This window comes from Trichomycterus rosablanca, chromosome 20, assembly GCF_030014385.1.
Source record: "Trichomycterus rosablanca isolate fTriRos1 chromosome 20, fTriRos1.hap1, whole genome shotgun sequence".
NCBI lineage: Eukaryota > Metazoa > Chordata > Actinopteri > Siluriformes > Trichomycteridae > Trichomycterus > Trichomycterus rosablanca.
In genome coordinates this window covers 20078770-20096609 of record NC_086007.1, presented here as the reverse complement: position 1 = coordinate 20096609, position 17840 = coordinate 20078770, and the positions used below count along the sequence as shown (strand labels likewise).

The following is a 17840-nucleotide window of genomic DNA, read 5'->3' as shown; positions in this document are numbered from 1 at the left end:
AAACCCACGCGGACACGGGGAGAACATGCAAACTCCACACAGAAAGGACCCGGACCGCCCCACCTGGGGATCAAACCCAGGACCTTCTTGCTGTTAGGCGACAGTGCTACCCATGCCGCCTGAGCTTTCAAAGTGAATCAGACGGTTATTCCACACAAATGCAGATTTGTCTCATATTCGCACTTTGATGACGTTTTTCCGCACCGCTCAAGCCGAGCGCTGAACAAAGCAGCAGTCGCACACACGCTGAGTTTAAGGGAAACATTGAGTTTAGGGGTACAAATTTCACGACAAAGGGCGTTGATTTTCATAGATTTAGAATTTAGGGGACGTTGAGTTACAAGGTACCACTGTACTTGAAATATACTACAGAGAGGAAAATAAATCCCAAAATAGATCATTAACTGTCTGCATGCACAATATCATTAGTATACACAGTGCCCACAGAAAAAAAAAACACATTTGATACTGTTACAACCTAAACTTCATCATATTGAAAGTCTTTTAAAGATCTATTAATAATATTATTTAATAGACCTGTTACTGTCTTTCACTGTATATTGCATATAGCAGTGCACCTGTATATCCCTCCCCTAACTATCCATCCATCCATCCATCTACCTATCTATAATTACACAATTTGCCCTATACCAGGTAACAAAAAAAACAAGTACAATGGAAAATTTTTTCCTGCCTCTAACACATCAAGGATAAAATGTTCACTTGCTGCCTAATATATCTCACCTACTAACAGGTGCCGTGATAAGATAATCAGTGGTATTCACTCCACATTTATTTGAATCTTTAACGTAATATGACAACATTAAAAGACAATAATTTCCTATAAGCACTGTATATACAAATCAGCATTAAAGATTATCTAAAGTATATACTGTTACAAACAAATCCTTTAAAATTCTTACCTTTTTCCAAAATATCCTCAGCCCCTTCCTCCCACTGGTCCTCATCCTCATACTCATCATCTACATCTAATCAACAAAACAAAAAAGGTACCAATTACAACAAAATAATAATCTTAATAGTAATTTAATAAAGTGCCATATTCCAGCTGTTCATTTCGTAGTATTTTTACCAGCTTCATCCAATATAAAGCCTGCAAGTCGAGATTTCTTTCTAGGCCTGTCATCTTCCTCTTCATCATCATAATCCTCCTCATCCTCCTCATCCAGGTCCTCTCCCTCTTCTTCGGCTTTGTCACTGCCAGCCACACTTCCCTGACCTTCTTCCTCCTGAATAGGATTATATTTTATTGCGGATTAAAATTAACATCATTTATTATAGAATTTAAGGCAGCTGGAAAAAAAAAAAACAATTATTAAAACAATTATTATTTATTTTAGTTGTTAGTTATTTTTAGGGCTGTCGTTAATCGTGTTAATTAATGTGTTAAAATTTTAATCAAAAAATTAATCAAGAATACGATTTTTAATCAAATGATTTTTATTGGGTTATGTTTGTTGTGCCACTTTAAACATACAGGGGTTGGACAAAATAACTGAAACACCTGTCATTTTAGTGTGGGAGGTTTCATGGCTAAATTGGACCAGTCTGGTGGCCAATCTTCATTAATTGCACATTGCACCAGTAAGAGCAGAGTGTGAAGGTTCAACTAGCAGGGTAAGAGCACAGTTTTGCTCAAAATATTGCAATGCACACAACATTATGGGTGACATACCAGAGTTCAAAAGAGGACAAATTGTTGGTGCACGTCTTGCTGGCGCATCTGTGACCAAGACAGCAAGCCTTTGTGATGTATCAAGAGCCATGGTATCCAGGGTAATGTCAGCATACCACCAAGAAGGACAAACCACATCCAACAGGATTAACTGTGGACGCAAGAGGAAGCTGTCTGAAAGGGATGTTCGGGTGCTAACCCGGATTGTATCCAAAAAACATAAAACCACGGCTGCCCAAATCACGGCAGAATTAAATGTGCACCTCAACTCTCCTGTTTCCACCAGAACTGTCCGTCGGGAGCTCCACAGGGTCAATATACACGGCCGGGCTGCTATAGTCAAACCTTTGGTCACTCGTGCCAATGCCAAACGTCGGTTTCAATGGTGCAAGGAGCGCAAATCTTGGGCTGTGGACAATGTGAAACATGTATTGTTCTCTGATGAGTCCACCTTTACTGTTTTCCCCACATCTGGGAGAGTTACGGTGTGGAGAAGCCCCAAAGAAGCGTACCACCCAGACTGTTGCATGCCCAGAGTGGATCAGTGATGGTTTGGGCTGCCATATCATGGCATTCCCTTGGCCCAATACTTGTGCTAGATGGGCGCGTCACTGCCAAGGACTACCGAACCATTCTGGAGGACCATGTGCATCCAATGGCGGTGCCGTGTATCAGGATGACAATGCACCAATACACACAGCAAGACTGGTGAAAGATTGGTTTGATGAACATGAAAGTGAAGTTGAACATCTCCCATGGCCTGCACAGTCACCAGATCTAAATATTATTGAGCCACTTTGGGGTGTTTTGGAGAAGCGAGTCAGGAAACGTTTTCCTTCACCAGCATCACGTAGTGACCTGGCCACTATCCTGCAAGAAGAATGGCTTAAAATCCCTCTGACCACTGTGCAGGACTTGTATATGTCATTTCCAAGACGAATTGACGCTGTATTGGCCGCAAAAGGAGGCCCTACACCATACTAATAAATTATTGTGGTCTAAAACCAGGTGTTTCAGTTATTTTGTCCAACCCCTGTACATCACTGTGGTAATTAGTGCTGCTTTAACATAGCAACATTGTGTTTATACTGTATAACGATAACACCGGTCTTTTTCCAGTATGGGGTCGTGAGTTACAAATTACTGGAATTGCTGCTGCTACAAAAAATTGTGAAATGGGTGTTTTAAATAAATAATTTTAGTTTTCAAAAAGCATGAGAAATCATCACTAGACAAATAACCGTTATTAATTGACGCTTTAATATTATCTTTGGTCAAAGCACGCCTTTATCTCGTCAGGCGTCTGAGCGCACGGATATGCGATACAGCACGAGGTTCAGACTCAGTCTAACTTTATTTCAGATGAATTTGGATGGAAAGCCCGTGGACTGTACACGTTGTGGGAACATTACAATCTAGGAATGTAACGATACACTCTACCCACGATACGATGCGATTCACGATACTGGGTTCACAATCCGATTTTTTTAAAAAGTGAAATTAAAGACAAATGATGACAAAGTTTCTTTTTATTTCTTCTTTTAAAAAAAACAAACTGTATTTGTGATTATCTTTTATTTATCTACATAATGAATGCCCTTTTATTTCTGAGGTAAGTACAAACTATGCGAAACAATTTTGAATTGAGCCCAATTTGGCTGAAAAACCCAGAATTTGGCAACCAGGCGTATAGCGCCAGTGACGTCATCAAGGTGAGACGTATAGCGCCAGTGCTCTCTGCTGTTTAAAGTAAATATCGATTCATTTTACATGTGAAATCGATTTGAATCGTGGAGTTTTTTAATCGGTTATTGACTGTATTGTGGTGAATCGTTACATCTCTATTACAAACACTGTTGTTAAATGGATCACAGTGGACTGTAGACGCTTTAACATAGTTAACAATGTGGGTTAAAATGACGTTATACGTGCTGCATCTAGAAACGGTTCATATTAGTACTCTTAGTGCCTTTTTTCTAGTGGCAGGGTTATGAACAGGAAAAGATCCTCACTTTTGCCAGATAATGTAAACAGACTTGTCATTTTAAATAACTGGCTGAAAGATGGGTAGCTGTTAACAACTCTATATAAGCATTGGCTGGCTTTCTAAAAATAATTTAGATTTAATAATTTTATCATAATTTTATAAAAAAATTTATTGGTAAATGTGTTCTTGCAATAAAAAGGTGCATAACTGTTCAAATTTTGCTTTGTTACTTTTGCAGTCGATTAATCATGATTAATTTGGTTCTTTAATCGCGATTAATCTCGATTAAAACATTTGATTGTGTGACAGCCCTAGTTATTTTATTTGATTAATGCTGGTACATTTTTTCAAGAGTGATTCTGCATGTTTGAGGAATTTACTTTTATAGAATAGAATAGAACAGAAGAATGCCTTTGTCACATATACAGACGTACAGTACAATGAAATTTTTTCTTCGCATATCCCAGTTTGTTTTGGGAGATGGGGTCAGAGCGCAGGGTCAGACATTGTACAGCGCCCCTGGAGCAGAGAAGGTTTGAGCCTCGCTCAAAGGCCCAACAGTGGCAGAGCTGGGATTCGAGCTCTAGTTCATAGCCCAAAGCCCTACTCACTAGGCTACCACTGTCCCACTTTTCCCTTAACCCCAGGAGACCCACAGTTGCAGAATTGCAACATTTCTTAGAAATGATGCCATTATAACTATTTATGCCTAAATATGGCCAAACCATCATTTCCCAGCAGCCCACCCTCTAAACTGTTTTATTTCAATAATGTGGGCGGAGTCACAACTACAATGAAGGTGAGGTAGTTTCCTAAAGTCAAACTAAAAGGCTGGCCTTATTTAAACCACACGCTCCTGTTTTCACTTAAAATTTGTAAAGTTTCCAAGTAAAGAATCATCATGTAGTATTTTTTTCTACATTTCTTATGATGTTTAGTAACAGAAAATATAATATATTAGCCAACTGCACGCAGTTATTTAGAATGTTGCAAAGATACAACACTGGGCTCCAAATGAATGACACCACTATGTTAAAGACAATAATATTAGTTTAAGGGACATTTGAGCAAATATTTTTGTACTATAATTTAAAAAACAGTCTTATAAATGTTTTGTCCTCAAATATTTAGTTTGTTTGTTTATTAGGATTTTAACGTCATGTTTTACACTTTTGGTTACATTCATGACAGGAACTGTAGTTACTCATTACACAAGATTCATCAGTTCACAAGGTTATATCAAACACAGTCATGGACAATTTACTGTGGGCTGTGGGAGGAAACCAGAGCACCCTGAGGAAACCCACGCAGACATGGGGAGAACATGCAAACTCCACACAGAAAGGACCCGGACCGCCCCACCTGGGGATCGAACCCAGGACCTTTACATGTTCAGTTGTGTGTGTGTGTGTGTGTGCGCGTGTGTATGTACGTGTACATTGAGAAGCTTAACAAGCCGAACAATAGAGACAAAAAACTCGATCAAATTTGAAAGCAGACCAGCCATTGTAGGCATTCACAATTAAATTCATGTATGGTAGATACATAGGTTCTGTTTGAGGTCTTACAGGTGGTACTTGTACGTCTTCTTGTATACAATCAATCATACTGCCAGTGTAAATGCCCAGCTGATGTACAGATGTGATTGTGAACCCCTCCAGATCCCCCCAAAAAAGATGTGCTGGAAAGAAAGCACCTCATTCAAGTGAACAAATCAAAAAGATGAAAAACATCTCTGGATGAGGGAAGTTCACCAAGCCCCAATGTAAGGGTGTGCCCAACAAATTGGCCAGAATGCCCCACCACACTCCCATGGGACATTAGCCAATAAAGGTGGACAAAAGAGGTCGACGTGCACACTGCAAGAATAGATGTCTAACCACTGCTTCTTTAAGTTTCATGAGTAAGGGACATGAGAAGCACATGACTGGTGGAAAGCTGTTCCACCTCTTTTAATTTCCTGTTCATGTTAGAGAACTAATTTGCAAAAAATCATATGCCAATCAATAGGTTTTACTTCTAATACATAAGCAAAACACACAAGTTGTTTTAGAGGAATAAAATATAAATATGGATTGTTTACAATTTCGTTGTGAAAGTTCTGTGAAATGATGTAGTTTACCTCATTTTCCTCAACCTCTTCTGCTTCGCTGCTGTGCTCACTCGGGTTGTCAGAAAAATCGCTGTCCTCGCTGTCAGACATCGCTCTCCTTTACCTGCTCAGCACAGATACAGTAAACCAAAGAAAAGAAAAAAAAATTGTTAAGTTTTTCACTGTTAAGTTTAATAAATGGAGCAAAATTATTGAAGCTACCCTCACCAATACCTCCTCTTGCGAAGACTATATCACAAGTAATATTTTTGTTTCCTCCATGGACCAATGATGATTCAGTACTGCTGTTTTTTCTGTGGTTAACTTGCTTTTAGTTGTAAATGGTGGAAAGGCAGGTAAACAATGTTACTATGGTGGTGCTAGGACCTACCAGCAAGATGATGGGGCACTTATTATTCTGGCTGAAAAACCTGTGATTCTGTGGTGGAAAAGCGCTGAACAGTTCAGGATTTTGGCACAAGCACCAACAGCACCGTGCTGATGGAAAAGTGCTATGGGTTGTGATTATACAACAAGTCACAGATGAAGCAAATTAAAAGTTATTGTTGAGTTCCCAATGTTTTATTCATGTTAAAACCTGACTTTAGGTCAAACAGACTAGCAGCAGTTTTATAGCTCAGCCATCCTAGGTAGATAGGGGTTAAATATTAGTGTCATGGCAGTATTAACTACATCGTTTAATTTGTTAATCTGTAGTACACTATATTGCCAAAAGTATTCACGCACCCATCCAAATCATTGAATTCAGGAGTTCCGATCACTTCCATGGCACCTAGGCATGCAGACTGCTTCTACAAACATTAGTGAAAGAATGGGTCGCTCTCAGGAGCTCAGTGAATTCCAGAGTGGTACCGTGACAGGATGCCACCTGTGCAACAAGTCCAGTCGTAACATTTCCTCACCACTAAATATTTCACAGTCAACTTTCAGTGGTATTATAACAAAGTGGAAGCGATTGGGAACGATAGCAACTCAGCCACAAAGTGTTAGGCCACATAAAATGACAGAGCGAGGTCAGCGGATGCTGAGGCGCATAGTTTCTGAAGAGTCAATCGCTACAGACCTCCAAACTTCATGTGGCCTTCAGATTAGCTCAAGAACAGCGTGTAGAGAGCTTCATGGGATGGGTTTCCATGGCCGAGCAGCTGCATCCAAGCCTTACATCACCAAGCGCAATGCAAAGCGTCTGATGCAGTGGTGTAAAGCACACCGCCTCTGGACTCTAGAGCGGTGGAGATGTGTTCTCTGTTTAGCAATCTGATGGACGAGTCTGGGTTTGGTGGTTGCCAGGAGAACGGTACTTGTCTGACTGCATTGTGCCGAGTGTAAAGTTTGGTGGAGGGGGGATTATGGTGTGGGGTTGTTTTTCAGGAGTTGGGCTCGACCCCTTAGTTCCAGTGAAAGGAACTCTTAATGCTTCAGCATACTAAGAGATTGTGGACAATTTCATGCTCCCAACTTTGTAGGAACAGTTTGGGGATGGCCCCTTCCTGTTCCAACATGACTGCACACCAGTGCACAAAGCAAGGTCCATAAAGACATGGATGAGATAGAACACCTTTGGGATGGATTAGAGCGGAGACTGTGAGGCAGGCCTTCTCATCCAACATCAGTGTCTGACCTTACAAATGCACTTCTGGAAGAATGGTCAAAAATTCCCATAAACACACTCCTGTTATAGCTGCAGAGGGTGGCCGACATCATATTAAACCCTATGGATTAAGAATGGGACGTCACTCAAGTTCATATGTGTGAGGGCAGACGAGTGAATACTTTTGGCAATATAGTGTATATATTTATATATATATATTTCCAGTTGCAACTGTATGACTGTGGTACTTCAGCAAACTGTCATATCTTAAAAATATGATTTATTTATTAGGATTTTAACATCATGTTTTACACAATTTGGTTATTACTCGTTACACAAGATTTATTAATTCACAAGTTTAATGGCAAACACAGTCATTGACAATTTTGTATCTCGATTCAACTCACTTGCGAGTCTTTGGACTGTGGGAAGAAACCAGAGCTCCCGGAGGAAACCAACGCACACACGGGGAGAACATGCAAACCACACAGAAAGGACCTGGACCGCCTGGTCCAGATGTCACATTTCCAAGCCCAATACAACAAACACAAATCAGCATGGGATACATTTAACATTAAAATGACCGTATGTGGGGTCACTTAACACGAGCCATGTTTATTTAAGTATTTAAGCTCGGTTCTAGCTGCTATCAATTAACAACACACAAGTGTAACAGCCAGAGTAACCAATGCATAAATAAAAGCAATAAGTATTAAATATGTTCATTTTATTTGTGTAGAATATTCGAATTGAATTAGCTAATGTTGCCTAGCTAAGTATATTTAGCAAACCTATCAAAATAGAAACGTAGCGGTTAGCTTAGAGTTAGCTAAGCTTGTAGCATGTTTACCAATTTAAATACACAACATACACAAATAAATAAATAAAAATACATTTAAAATAAACTTAATGAAGCTGCAAAGTTTGTTAAAATAAAATTAAAACAATATATATTGCTAATAAATCGCTACATAGTACATGCATCACGACAGGAGTATTAGCCACCGTTAGCATTAGCTAGGTTTAATGCTATTATAGGAATAGCGCCGTCAGTACCGTTAGCTCAATGTAAGCAACATACAGCATTAACACGCCAGTCTTACCTGAACTTCAATAACGCAGTAAATAATAAATTTCCACTCAGTAAATGAAGTAAATGAGGTTTACTTCACTCCGCTGGGGGTATAAAGCGGTAGCTGTGTGAAATGAACGCTCGTAGTCAGCGTGCGCTTCCGCTCACATACACGAACGTGAATTGTAACAGCACAGCCACATGTACCGGAGAAACATTGCAACCTAAAACCCTTAGATCAGGGGTGTCAAACTCATTTTCACCGAGGGCCACATCAGCGTTATTGTGGCCCTCAAAGGGCCGATTGTAACGTATTCTGCTGAGACTGCAGTCTGTTGTTTTTCTTGGAGGCTAAATTCTGCATTTATATTGTTCTACTTTACCACAGACGCAGCCTCATAACACAAGAGACGCACCGTTTTCTCCTCCTGAAGCACAAACTTGTTTTAATTTTCATTAAATTTCTATTTCTGCTTAATTTTCTTACTTATCTTCTTGTACATTTTGGGATTATGTGTAAATATTTCTTAACATCATCTACTGGCGGGATGTGTCACTTTGCAGGTCACAAAATCAGCCTGCATTTTGAGAGATGCAGTTAATGTAGGAGTTTACAGTGTATTTTAAGACAATCATTCTGCCCTCACTAATCGTTTATCCCCCTTGCTCAGCTAGACAGACAGACAGACAGACAGACAGACAGCTCTCTTCAGAATACAGTTGGTTTATTTGCTTCCCAGCTGTGTGATACACTGTGTGCACCAGAATGAAGTAAAAATACAAACAATACAAACAATAAAGAACTTAATACAGTAAAAGCACACAGCTGTAGTCAAGTGTTACATCTGGTACAATATGAGATTTAATCAAACGTAAAATAGCGCTAACGAGTTAGCATTTTGTGTAAAGATACTAATTGCTATAATAACGGTAACAATTGTATTTAATTACGGTAAATTTGTAACTAAAACGCTGTGATATACTCACTAAACATTTACAAACAACTGAGAATATAAACGCCACTACTTACAGACAATGCTTTGGTATTATACTGCAAGATAATTATTTATATTTATTATTATTGTTTACATTACTACCTGCGTTCTTTTGCCGTAAAAGTCACATGGCTTCTCAGCGAAGGTCAAAGTTAGTTGCCATGACTACGATGTCGCCGGTTGCCGTTTAAAGGCGCAGGTGTCCCATTAAATTATAAGCGCGTCTCTGTAACGACTCGAACCATCACAACAATCGTACAGTCGTTTAAGCTCTCGCGGGCCACATAAAATGACTTGGCGGGCCGGATCTGGCCCGCGGGCCGTGAGTTTGACACCCCTGCCTTAGAACAAAAAATACAGCTGTACCTTGAAACTCGACGTCAATTGGTTCTGGGAGTTTAAAAGGCAGACATCCCAAGTTGCAAAAACTCATTTCAGGGAGGTACCCCCGGACCTCGACCTTGACCCCCCAAGCTAAAAAACCTCTCGCACACACCAAAGGATATGGGTGATAACAGAACTTTTAGAAGCTGCTAACTGAGCTACTAAGCTAACTGTTCACGTCACAAACACATTAATGTGTACTAGATAGTGTGAAAGATAATAGATTTATGTTCCCTACATAGTGCACTAGATTGTATATTAGAAAAGAATTTATGTGGGCCAGTGATAGCTCAGTGGTTAAGGTACTAGACTAGTAAACAGAAGGTTGCCGGATCAAGCCCTGACACCACCAAGTTGCCACTGTTGGGTCCCTGAGCAAGGCCCTTAACCCTCAATTGCTCATCGAGTTCAGCTCATTGTGTAAGTCGCTTTGGATAAAAGCGTCTGCTGAAAATGTAAATTTATGTTCCTTACTTAGTGCACTAGATAGTGTACTAGATAATAGACTTATGTTTCTTACATAACGCTTTAGGTAGCGTGTTAGTCTAATGTGTCTTGTTCCGTTCCGTTGACTCCACTGGACTCTTCTTCCATCAAATTGATTTAGCTGACTGAGCTAAGACCTGGATTCTGGAAATCTTTTGTACTCACTACAAGGCGCGCCTACACAAGGTAAACAGACGTTCTCTGTATAGATTCATACACCGTGATGAAGGAAGGAGACTTGGAAGGACTGGCAGAGGCAGACTCTGTGGGGGCTGGAAGACCCACTCCAAGGGACAGAAGTGCCACCAACGTCTAGTAAGGTCTGTTAAGGTCCAGTAAAGTATGCCTTTACAGACCTTACTGTACCTTAACAGACTTTTCTACACCTTACCAGACCTTAATAGACATTTCAAGACCTTAACAGACCTTACTGTACTTTCAAAGTTTAAAAAACCGCGCGCTCAGACGCACGGGGTCTTTTTGGCTGGCGATTTCATTGGCGATCGGCTTAGCTCTGACATATATTCACAGATCATTTCTTTCACTTAATAAAGTGTTTTTGAAGAGTACTTTCTGGATTCTCCGACTGCTTCTTATATTCTCTGTGTTTCATCGGTTAAATGTTTGTGCCGCTGCGGAAACGTAGGCGCGCCTTGTAGTGAGTACAAAAGATTTCCCTCAACAATACATGCACCAACACACCCAGCAAATCTCTTATCAAACATATAGTTCGCAGACACATGGACCATCTTTGAAAACACTAGTTAAGTGCAACACACATAGTTTAGCTACAAAACGCGATTTGTCTAAATATCATATTGATGATGAGGTGGAAGATACCCTTGAAGGTGGGCCGGTCTGTGTTTCATCGGTTAAATGTTTGTGCCGCTGCGGAAACAGGTAAGACCGACAGGGGAGAATCCATGAGACAGTAGAAGCTATGCAGAGAAACAGGAGCTATGGGCCCCTTTTGAATATCTGCGATGATGAGGTGGAAGATACCCTTGAAGGTGGGCCGGAAGACCCACTTCGAGCAGAACTTAAAATTAGTTAATGGATTTAGATTCCCTACATAGTGCACTAAATTGTATATCAGATAACGGATTTATGTTCCCTACGTAGTGCACTAGATAGTGAATTAGACAATTGGTTTATGTTCCCTACACAGTGCACTAGATTGTAAATCAGATCACGGATTTATGTTCCCTACATAGTGCACTAGATAGTGTGAAAGATAATAGATTTATGTTCCCTACATAGTGCACTAGATAGTGTGAAAGATAATAGATTCATGTTCCCTACATAGTGCACTAGATTGTATATTAAAAAAGAATTTATATTCCTTACTTAGTGCACTAGATAGTGTACTTGATAATAGACTTATGTTTCTTACATAATGCTTTAGGTAGCGTATTAGTTAACGGATTTAGGTTCCCTACATAGTGCACTAAATTGTATATCAGATAACGGATTTATGTTCCCTACATAGTGCACTAGATAGTGTATTAGATAACGCATTCATGTTCACTACATAGTGCACTAGAAAGTATAACTAGATGATGATTTGTGTTCCTTACATAGTGCACTAGGTAGTGTATTACATAATTAATTATGTTCCCTACATAGTGCACTAAATTGGATATCAGATAATGGATTTATGTTCCCTACATAGTGCACTAAACAGTATATTAGACAATTGATTTATGTTCCCTACACAGTGCGATAGATTGTATGTCAGATAACGGATTTAATACGCGTGCGCTCTTGGCCGCTCGTTCTAGATTCTGGGAGATTTTATCTGACTTGCGGGCATCAGGGAGCCGCTATGTATATGCGAGAGACTCCCGGAACTTCCGGGAGACTTGGGATGTCTGATATCAGATAACGGATTTATGTTCCCTACGTAGTGCACTAGATAGTGAATTAGACAACTGGTTTATGTTCCCTCCACAGTGCACTAGATTGTATATCAGATCACGGAGTTATGTTCCTTACATAGTGCACTAGATAGTGTATTAGATAACGCATTCATGTTCACTACATAGTGCACTAGAAAGTATAACTAGATTTGTGTTTCTTACATAGTGCACTAGATAGTGTATTACATAATTAATTATGTTTCCTACATAGTGCACTAGACAGTATATTAGACAATTAATTTATGTTCCCCACAAAGTGCGCTAGATTGTATGTCAGATAACGGATTTAATACGCGATCGGGGAAAAAAGTCTGTGCCACCTGCATGCGCGTTTGTGTGTGTGTGTGTCGCTCTTGGCTGCTCGTTCTAGATTCCCGGAAATTTTATCTGACTTGCGGGCATCAGGGAGCCGCTATGTATATGCAGGAGACTCCCGGAACTTCCGGGAGACTTGGGATGTCTGAAAAGGTGTTGAGTTTCAAGGTATTTTCCCATAAGGATGTATGGGAAACCTGTTAATGCGTTCCATGGTCCTGTGGAACTGCATATATTTTAGGCATATGTACAAAAAGGAGGTTTTTTTTACACTTATACACCACAAATAACACAAATATAATATAAAACACTGAAATAAAAAGCTGATTCTTTCAATTTCTCAGAACCTCTAACTGTAACACAAGTTTAAAAGTGAAACAGTGAGCTGCTTAGGTGGCGCAACGGTAAAGTATGCTAGCTCACCAGAGTTGGGGTTTCGAATACATCGTATCTCATCTCAGCTCTGCCTTTCCGACTGGGCTGGACGGCAGCATGTTTAAAAGGCGTTGAGTTTCAAGGTATTTTTCCCATAAGGATGTTTGGGAAACATGCACTATTTACCACTATAGCCCTTCACACATGCACTGTTACCAAATATTTACCACTATAGCCCTTCACACATGCACGGTTACCAAGTATTTACCACTATAGCCCTTCACACATGCACTGTTACCAAGTATTTACCACTATAGCCCTTCACACATGCACTGTTACCAAGTATTTACCACTATAGCCCTTCACACATGCACTGTTACCAAGTATTTACCACTATAGCCCTTCACACATGCACTGTTACCAAGTATTTACCACTATAGCCCTTCACACATGCACTGTTACCAAGTATTTACCACTATAGCCCTTCACACATGCACGGTTACCAAGTATTTACCACTATAGCCCTTCACACATGCACTGTTACCAAGTATTTACCACTATAGCCCCTCACACATGCCCTGTTACCAAATATTTACCACTACTGTCCTTCACACATGCCACTATTGTCCACACACAGGTCATAAGACCTGAGCCATAAAACTCCACAATTTCCAGGTGAAGCAGGCTTTGAGTGTTGTCATGGCCAGGCATCTCAGTCTCTAATCTAAGGACACACCTTTATAAAGTAAATATAAAGCTTTACTTATCATTCTTCTTTGTTCACCATGGAGTTCTACTAGGCTAATAAATTATTTGCTTAACTTGAATTAGTAAGTTACCCTCAGACTAGTTATTTATTTTATTTTTAAATATATATAATTTTTTTCTATTTTATTTATGCATTTCTCCCAATTTAGCATAGTCAATTTGTCTTTTGCTGCTGGGGGATCCCTGATTGCAGTCGAGGTGGGTATATTGCTGCTCACGCCTCCTCTGACCCTTGTGCAGCCCTTAGTGGAACCCTTTTTCACCTTTGCACTCTCCACAGGCGCCTCTTTATCTGCCAATCAGGGTCCTTACACAGCGTTTGAAGACCCCACCCACATAGTCCGGTCGTCCTGCCCTAGCAGAACCGTGTCTGCTACATGGCACCAGGCACTGGCAATTATGCCCACTAGATGGCGCCCAGCCGACCGGTGGCAGTGCCGAGTTACGAACCGAGGAGTTCAGAATCTCGGCGCTGGTGTGCTAGTGAATAGATAATAGACTTATGTTTTTTACATTATGCTTTAGGTAGCGTATTAATTAATGGATTTATGTTCCCTACATAGTGCACAAAATTGTATATCAGATATCAGATAGGGCCAGTGATAGCCTAGTGGTTAAGGTACTGGACTAGTAAACAGAAGGTTGCCGGTTCAAGCCCCGCCACCACCAAGTTACCACTGTTGGGTCCCTGAGCAAGGCCCTTAACCCTCAATTGCTCATCGTGTTCAGCTCATTGTGTAAGTCGCTTTGGATAAAAGCGTCTGGTAAATGTAATAACGGATTTATGTTTCCTACATAGTGCACTAGATAGTATTTTAGATATGAATTTATGTTCCCTACGTAGTGCACTAGTGAATTAGACAATTGGTTTATGTTCCCTACACAGTTTACTAGATTGTATATCAGATCACGGATTTATGTTCCCTACATAGTGCACTAGATAGTGTATTAGATAACGCATTCATGTTCACTACATAGTGCACTAGCAAGTATAACTAGATGATTTGTGTTCCTTACAAAGTGCACTAGATAGTGTATTACATAATTATGTTTCCTACATAGTGCACTAAATTGTATATCAGATAACGGATTTATGTTCCTTACATAGTGCACTAGACAGTATATTAGACAATTGATTTGTGTTCCCTACACAGTGCGCTAGATTGTATGTCAGATAACGGATTTAATACGCGATCGGGGGAAAAAGTTGTGCGTGTGTGCGCGCGCGCTCTTGGCCGCTTGTTCTAGATTCCGGGAGATTTTATCTGACTTGCGGGCATCAAGGAGCCGCTATGTATATGCGGGAGACTCCCGGAACTTCCGGGAGACTTGGGATGTCTGAAAAGGTGTTGAGTTTCAAGGTATTTTCCCATACATCCCGCTTGAAAAGCGCTATATAAATAAAAAAATGTATTATTATATGCGAGAGACTCCTGGAACTTCCGGGAGACTTGGGATGTCTGAATATGAGTCGTTGTTTCTGGTAGATACATTTTATAAAAAAAAAGGAAATGTATTATGGTGTATGGTACAACACACGTACTGTACTGAAATGTGATGTGTGTTGTTTTATGTACAGTACAGTACTACTGTGTTTTGTTGTTTATCATTGTTTATTACAGTAATGTCTATTCTATAATTTAAGATTTAAGGGAAAATATACTTGTATTTATAACAAAAAAGACCATTTAAGACATTAGAAAGGTTAGGTTGGGGGGGGGGGGGGGGGGGGTTGGGAGGTCTGGCACAGATTAATTCTATTTACATGATTTCTTATGGGAAAAATAGGTTTAACTAACGAACATTTTGACTTAAGAACAGCCCTTCGGAACCAATTAAATTCGTAAATCAAGGGTCTACTGTGTTGCTAATAGTAAAAATATTTGTATCAATTGTATCAAGCAATAATCTACCTGTACTCCCTTCACTTGGAAGCTTAGATCAAACAGATTAGTGATTATTAGTGTATTCAATGCATTCTGGTACAGCTGTAAAGCCATAAAAATTGAAAAGGTAAAAAAGACATGAAAACACAGTAACAGCACAACATCTTTCACATTGTAGACTTTTACAATACTTTTATTAGTTTCAAAATGACAGAACAGAATACCACATGTTCTCTAAATACATAGCTGCATTTTTAAATATTGCAAAAGAAGCATACACTGTATCCACAACAATACATTTGAAAGACAACAACACTGGGCCTCAACATTGCAACATCATTCTAACAAGATGCCAAATGGAGAGATCATCAGTGCTGTTTTGCTTGTAATCTTTCACTTAATAATAAAAAAACACACCTTCAAAACCATTTTATTGGAAAACATCAGGGTATCAGTACATCTCCTGATGCCTTATAGAAGTTAAATGCTGCATCAAGATTATACACCAATTAACCATAACATTAAAACCACCTCGTTGTTTCTACACTCACTGTCAATTTTATCAGCTCCACTCACCATATAGAAGCACTTTAGTCCATCTGTTTCTCTGCATGCTTTGTTAGCCCTCTTTCATGTTGTTCTTCAATGGTCAGGACTCTCCCAGGACCAGCACAGAGGACTGCATTCTCAGCACTGCAGTGACACTGACATGGTGCTGGTATGAGTGGATCAGACACAGCAGCGATGCTGGAGTTTTTAAACACCTCACTTTCACTGCTGGACTGAGAATAGTCCACCAACCAAAAATATCCAGCCAACAACACCCTGTAGGCAGCGTCCTGTGACCACTGATGAAGAACTTGAAGATGACGAACTCAAACAGCAGCAATAGATGAGCAATCGTCTCTGACTTTACATCTACAAGGTGGACCAAGTAGGTAGGAGTGTCTAATAGAGTGAACAGTAAGTGGACATGGTATTTAAAACCTCCAGCAGCGCTGCTGTTTCTGATCCACTCATACCAGCACAACACACACTAACACACCACCACCTTGTCAGTGTCACTGCAGTGCTGAGAATGATCCACCACCTAAATAATACCTACTCTGTGGTGGTCCTGTGGGAGTCCTGACCATTGAACAACAGCATGAAAGGGGGCTAACAAAGCATGCAGAGAAACAGATGGACTACAGTCAGTAATTGTAGAACTACAAAGTGCTTCTATATGGTAAGTAGAGCTGATAAAATGAACAGTGAGTGTAGAAACAAGGAGGTGGTTTTAATGTTATGTGCTTCTCACCCTGAATGAACAGCAGCCAGACATTCATGTAGCTGCCGGATGGCAGAGCTGAGATTCGATACGATGTATTTAAAATCCCAGCTTTGGTGTGCTAGCGTGTTTTAGCCTGATCATTCCATATTAATACACCACTGAAAAGAAAAAGTGAATGTTATGTTCGCCCTCATGTTGCCTAGCAACACTGTTAACGGACTACGTGATTTCGCAGAAGAATGCTTTTTGTAAATAAAAACATTTGTTTATTAAACATTGTTGTATTTTATTAGATTTTATGTTGACCGCCGTTTTATAAAAGCAATAAGCCAAAAGACGTCACATCCTTCCCCGTGATAAAATCGCAGTAACGCACGGTCTCTTGTGACTTATTGCTTTAATGATTAATATGTAACTACTTACCACTTGATCGGTAAATCCTGCACCATTGACTAACAGACTGACAAAACAATGACTGATGAACTAAACCAAGTCATGTCATGTGACCTTCATACTCATACCAGATAAGACCTTTGATAAATGAGAACCTAATTGGGTGAAAACCTTTAATCACGCTTCCTACAAAATGTTAAACTTTTTGTATCTCATGGTGCACACTGCCTGTTTTAGGGTTAAAGCTGTTAAACAGGTGTAGAAAATCCATTACAAACATACATGGTAATATTTCATTCTTTCCATTAACTTATGCGTCTTTTCTGATGTTTTTATGATCTAAGAGGTAGTTTACTATCAAAAAACATAGAACATAAACCAGACATACACTATACATTTTAATTTAATAACATAACTTTTTTTTTTATCATCTGCCCTTGACATAAAATATATCCTTAATTCTACAGTATTTACATGCTTTTGTTATATTTTTATACATTTACACATCTTTACAATGACAGCTGTCAGGGCGTAGAGATTTATAATAAGGCACCTGATCACAGAATATCTTAATTAGAGCACATAAT

At 39.7% G+C, this 17840-nt stretch overlaps 1 protein-coding gene across 1 annotated transcript in view; it reads right to left on the bottom strand.

The window, feature by feature from the left end:
* The window catches only part of supt5h (SPT5 homolog, DSIF elongation factor subunit), a 44647-nt gene extending 36041 nt beyond the window's left edge, over positions 1-8606 (bottom strand). Inside the window, exons 1-4 of the mRNA XM_063016349.1 lie at positions 8491-8606; positions 5806-5899; positions 1094-1250; positions 924-989 (exon numbers count right to left, since the gene is read on the bottom strand). Of these exons, the coding sequence (XP_062872419.1) occupies positions 924-989; positions 1094-1250; positions 5806-5886 (304 nt within the window). The 5' untranslated portion in view covers positions 5887-5899; positions 8491-8606. The remainder of the gene's footprint in view (positions 1-923; positions 990-1093; positions 1251-5805; positions 5900-8490) is intronic.
* Between the last annotated feature and the right edge of the window lie 9234 nt (positions 8607-17840).